A 6,000-nucleotide genomic window follows, 5' to 3' on the forward strand; every position below is an offset into this window, starting at 1 on the left:
ATTAAACTAAATTAAAAGACAATAGTCACACCCAAACTGAGCTGGCCGATACTTAGAAGTTGTTATTCTTGCCGAGCACAAATGAAGCTCTTAAGACTCTTTTATCTATGCCTTGCACAGTTTCTCCCCTTAATATATCCATTTCTAAACTCCATCAGGATATTTACTCCTTTCATTTTAAACACTTTTAAACTGTTTTTGCTTTTTTTTCACCCTATCCAGTTCAATCTGCTTTGTTTACCCATATAGGAGCCCCAGTCGTTCATATCTCTTTTTCACCTTCCTATCTTCATCTACTATACTTAAAGTATGTTTTCCTTGCAGCTCCCCTTCCATTCTTAAGTTCAACAACAAAAATGGCAATTCTGCAGCCAGAGAGATAGCACAGCGGTAGGGCATTTGCCTTGCAAGCGGCTGACCCAGGACCACTGGTGGTTCGAATCCCTGCATCCCATATGGTCTCCTGTGCCTGCCAGGAGCGATTTCTGGGCAGAGAGCCAGGAGTAACCCTTGAGTGCTGTTGGGTGGGGCCCACCCCCCCAACCCCCCCCCCAAATGACAATGCTTATCAATCATGCTTTAACAAGTGGACTAGGAATGTGTACAAAATGGTAATTCATGGTGGTTATTTTAAAACTAGGTGTAAGATTTTTGCTTTTGTTGTCATTCTGTTCAGAAATATTTGAGTCTAAATTCTTACCCCCACCATCTGGAATTGACTGAAGTAGAGGATAGTGTTCAGACAATTTGCAACTTCTTTTTGGTTTAAGAAAGTAAAGTTTTGTTTTATTGAAAATTTAGAAATATATAGTAAGCAATAATATATATTCATTGATAAAATTTTATTGACTAATGCTATGAATTATAATGTACTTAGTTCTTCTAAAGTTACTTTATTTCTAGCTATAATTCCACTGAAGGCTGGCTTTACTCTCTAGTTTGAACAACTAGCTAAAACTGTTGACACTATTCACAGTCCTGTTATTTAAACACAATTCAGAAATCATAAATAGCAAATGAAAAAGAGAGCTGGATTTTGCAAGACAAGATGCTGAAGAAACTCTAAAAATGTGCCTGAGACCTTGCGGGTTTAAAATATATTTCATTTCCTCCAGTCATATTTGGCAGCTTGAGAACTATTCATTACAAATAATGACAAATATTTTACCAACTCACAAAATGTTGCCTTTTTCCTTGCTATTAATTTTGTTTGTTTATGTCTTTAACTAGTGAAGTCAATACTGTAACATGATAGCCAGTACATCTCAGGAGAAGGATTACTCATTTTACTCATTTACTCATTACTCTACTAAATGTTTCTGTTAATAAAATTAAGAATTGTAATTGTATTTACACAGATATAAAAGAACTAAGGCACTGCATTCAGCCAATGCCATAGAAACATTGCTGAAATCAGAATTAGTATGGGATTTGCTGACTCAGTTAAAGAAGATTTAATAAAGAAAGTAGAGTATGAGTTTTGAGAACTTGCCAGATGTGATTATATGAGAGTTGGTAGTCAGGGTATCTGAAACATATGAGCAGTATCTCAGAAACAGTTTTAAAAAAAAGAGTAAAAGCAGTACTGGAAGTTTTTTATTTTATTAAATTAAAAGGTACATTTAGAGATAAAGCCAAACTCTCTGGATATGAAATCCAAGATTCAACTTTGATAGGAAATAATTTATTCAAAATTTACTCGTTGAACAACTCTAGAGCTATATTTTAGGATAATCTACTTTAGATTATCCTAATCTAAAAGGAGAATCTGGAAGGGGATAATAAATAATGACAAATATCTTTACCAACTCACAAAACGTTGCCTTTACCATTGCTTTTAATTTTGTTTGTCTGTGTCTTTAACTAGAGAAGTTAATACTGTAACTGGAGAAGGATAAATCTGGAATGTGGGACACAATAAATCTGGTGGTGGATAATATGGAATGAAAAAAACAAATTAATGAGGATATTATTAGAGTGATCTGGTGATAGTTGAGGGCCAGGCATAGAGCACATATATTGCATATGCAAGGTCCTAACTTTATTTCAGAAAATTACTTGCAATGTTCTTCACCTGAGTTTCATTAGGTATGGTTTTCATAATAACAGTGGCAGAGCTTGGGTCTAAAAAGATAGTACTTTGGCTAGGGCAGCTGCCTTGCTTGCAATCAACCTGAGTTCAATCCTGGGAATCCCATATGGTCATCCAAGCATTGTCAAAAGTAACTCCTGAGTGCAAAGTCAAGAGTAACCCCCAGGGGCCGGAGAGATAGCATGGAGGTAGGGCGCTTGCCTTTCATGCAGGAGGTCATCAGTTCGAATCCCGGCGTCCCATATGGTCCCCTGTGCCTGCCAGGAGCAATTTCTGAGCCTGGAGCCAGGAATAACCCCTGAGCACTGCCGGGTGTGACCCAAAAACCACAAAAAAAAAAAAGAGTAACCCCCAAGCCCTGCTGAATATGGCCCACCGCTCCCCGAATAAAACGGGAGCAATAAATAAAACACTAATGTGTTGATAAGAGCTGCTCTAGTCAGGGAAGACTAGTACTGAAATGGAACATTAAATAAATAGTAAAAGTGAGATGAGAAGTGGAAGAAATGAAGGCAATAAAGATAATTAAAAAATCAAATAGTACTGACACCATTTAAAAATCAAGGAAATGAAATTATAGAACTGGTATATGGTGGAAGATGAATTCCATTTTGCTGAGTTTATGAATGTAAATATCTCCCCCAAAGGAAAGTTAGAAATGTGAAGTTGAAATTCAGGCCACAATTGTAAATGAGCTGAAGGATACATTAGCAAAGGGCAGTGGTAGAAGTCGTAGGAGTGGCTGTGGCTGTGAATGTCAAAGATTTGTGAGAGTTTATGGCAAAGGGCAAAGCTTTAGCGGGAAATTGATCTACTTTCAGGTGAGGGAAGATGGGCAAACACTAAAATAATGAGCTCAGAGAAGAACCCAGGAATCATATCATAAATGACCAGGCAAGAGAGCATTACAAGGAAGGAAGATGAGAATTTAAAAAGTGAAATTAAGTGTGGTTATTGGTGACTTTCACAGGAACATTCTTAAAACTGTGAATTGCTGGAAAGCATTCTCTAATTTTGGCCTATTACATTTTCTGGAATATTTGTTCTTTCTCTAAAATAACAGATAATGCAGTGTGTGTGTGTAGAAAAAGAGACAGACATTATCATAACCAGACTTGTTTCCTTAAGTGATCAAATAATTTAAGTTTAATGTATCTTGAGTTCACATTACATTAATAAAACAAATGGAGCTGGTATATGATAGAAGAGTTCCACTTTGTTAGCAGTTTGTTTACTGCTATTCCTAGCAGAATATTTACTCCAATGAAGAATTAGAATTGTGAAATTGTTAAAGAGTGTTTCTTTTGTTAATGAGACAAAGTAGTCTCTAGAATTTTTTGTTACTCAATACGGAATTTCTTTCTTGATATTATTCTGCAACTTGTAGAAATTGATAGCAGCAAATATATAAACAACTGCTGAGTTGAGAAGTATTTTTTTATAATCATCAAGATCTTATGTAATCATCATGTTTTCCCTTCATTTCAGAATAAAAGACTGAACTATGATAGCAACTGGTGGAGTGATAACTGGCTTGGCTGCTCTGAAAAGGCAAGACTCTGCCAGATCACAGCAACATGTCAATATATGCCCATCACCCACGGCTCAAGAGAAGAAACCAGTCAGGCGTCGACCGAGGGCTGATATAGTGGTTGTTCGAGGCAAAATCAGGCTTTATTCGCCATCTGGTTTTTTCCTCATTTTAGGAGTGCTTATCTCCATTGTAGGAATTGCCATGGCAGTCCTGGGATATTGGCCCCAAAAAGAGCATTTTATTGATGCTGAGACAACGTTGTCAACAAATGAAACCCAAGTCATTAGAAACCAAGGTGGTGTTGTAGTTCGCTTCTTTGAGCAACATTTACATTCTAATAAAATGAAAATGCTTGGCCCTTTCACAATGGGAATTGGCATTTTTATTTTTATTTGTGCCAATGCCATTCTTCATGAGAATCGTGACAGAGAAACCAAAATCATACACATGAGGGACATCTATTCTACAGTCATTGACATCCACACGCTAAGAATAAAGGAGCAAAAGCATATGAATGGAATCTACACTGGTTTGATGGGAGAAACAGAAATAAAACAGAATGGGAGCTCTTGTGCTTCAAAACTGGCAGCGAATAGTGTTGCCTCTTTCTCGGGTTTTAGGAGTAGTTTTCGGATGGACAGCTCTGTGGAAGAAGATGAAATTGCATTAAATGAAAATAATAAGACTTTGGGGCATCTCATGCCCCCTTTACTTTCTAACAGCTCTGTCTCGGTCTTTGGCCTCTATGCACCTCATTCCAAGACAGTGGATAATAAGAACAGTGGTCCTAAGAAATGTGAAACAAAGTCTATTGTGTCATCATCCATCAGTGCTTTTACTTTGCCTGTGATCAAACTTAATAACTGTGTTATTGATGAACCCAGCATAGATAACATTACTGAGGATGTTGATAATCTCAAACATAGGTCAAGAAATTTATCAATGGATTCTCTGCCTTTGCCCAACACCAGTGAATCCTTTCAGCCAGTCAACACTCTACTGCCACGGAATCATTCTATTGGGGAGTCATTGTCAAGCCAGTATAAGTCTTCTATGACTCTTGGACCTGGATCTGGAAAGCTCTTGTCTCCTGGGGCTGCTCGAAGACAGTTTGGCTCCAACACATCCTTGCATTTGCTCTCATCACACTCAAAATCTTTAGACTTAGACCGAGGTCCTTCCACCCTAACTGTTCAGTCAGAACAACGGAAGCACCCAAGTTGGCCTCGTTTGGATCGAAGCAACAGCAAAGGATACATGAAACTAGAGAACAAAGAAGACCCAATGGAGAGGTTGCTTGTGCCCCAAGTTGTAATCAAGAAAGACTTTACCAATAAGGAGAAGCTTCTTATGATTTCAAGATCTCACAATAATTTGAGTTTTGAACATGATGAATTTTTGAGTAATAACCTAAAACGAGGAACATCTGAGACAAGATTTTAATGTTAAAATATATAATTTTGCAGGCTATATATTTTAAACTATTTTTACCATTGTTTTCTTGATAGAGAATTGGTTGTAAGCCTTTTAAATGAAATGGTGTGTTGTGTACTAGATGTGGCTGCTTAATTCTGTAATGGACATGGTTTTATGTTTGGGTTATTCATCATTGTAATCCTTTTTATTATCACATGTTTTTCCCAGTCTTAAAAGCATGATCTCTTTAATTACTATGAATACAAAATGCTACCATCATTATTAAAGATCACTTACTTTACTTTTATATTTGCTGGTTGATGAGTATATTCATAGAACAAAGAGCTCAGTTTGGAAAAGTTAGGACACTAATGTGTGGGCTTGAAGCACTAAATTTGGACATGAGACTGAACATATAATTATAAGTTATAAATTGAGTGCACATAAAAAGTCTTCGATATGGTTTTCTGAATAATTGTTTAAGCATAGATTTGGTTAAATAATTTAAAAGCAAAAGATCTAGCTTCTATGTGAGTTAAATAATATGAATTGATTAAAGATGAGCTAATTACTATGAATTAGTTAAGTTTATTGTGAATACTAGGTAAGTAGTGCATTTTCCAAAATCAGTTATGTTTTCATGACTTTTTATCAAGAGATCATGTATTCCAGAGCCATGGCTAAGAATGCCAGATAGTCTTAGAGGTAAATATTAAAAATACTATTAGCTGTTACTTTAGATATTCAGAATTAAAATTTGTTTGTAATTGAATTGAAAAATTAAATAATTAATATAGTTTTAGAAATTTTATCTTGAAGTATTTATATACATAAAAAACTGTTGACCAATGAATACAGTATGTGCTAGATACTCTTAATCACAGTCTTTTTTTTTCTAGCCATCTGTACATTCATCCAATAGATCTTCATTTTCACATCCTTATATCTTCTCAATTTT

General features: G+C 35.9%; 1 protein-coding gene across 3 annotated transcripts in view; it reads left to right on the plus strand.

Annotated features, from left to right (window-relative positions):
* TMEM200A (transmembrane protein 200A) overlaps positions 1-5,069 on the plus strand; it is a 112,535-nt gene extending 107,466 nt beyond the window's left edge. For all 3 annotated transcript variants that reach the window (XM_049771113.1, XM_049771114.1, XM_049771115.1), the window contains one exon: positions 3,581-5,069. In XM_049771113.1, coding sequence (XP_049627070.1) covers positions 3,597-5,069 — 1,473 coding nt within the window. In that variant the 5' untranslated portion in view covers positions 3,581-3,596. The remainder of the gene's footprint in view (positions 1-3,580) is intronic.
* Positions 5,070-6,000: the final 931 nt, after the last annotated feature.

Source organism: Suncus etruscus, chromosome 4, assembly GCF_024139225.1.
Source record: "Suncus etruscus isolate mSunEtr1 chromosome 4, mSunEtr1.pri.cur, whole genome shotgun sequence".
Lineage (NCBI taxonomy): Eukaryota > Metazoa > Chordata > Mammalia > Eulipotyphla > Soricidae > Suncus > Suncus etruscus.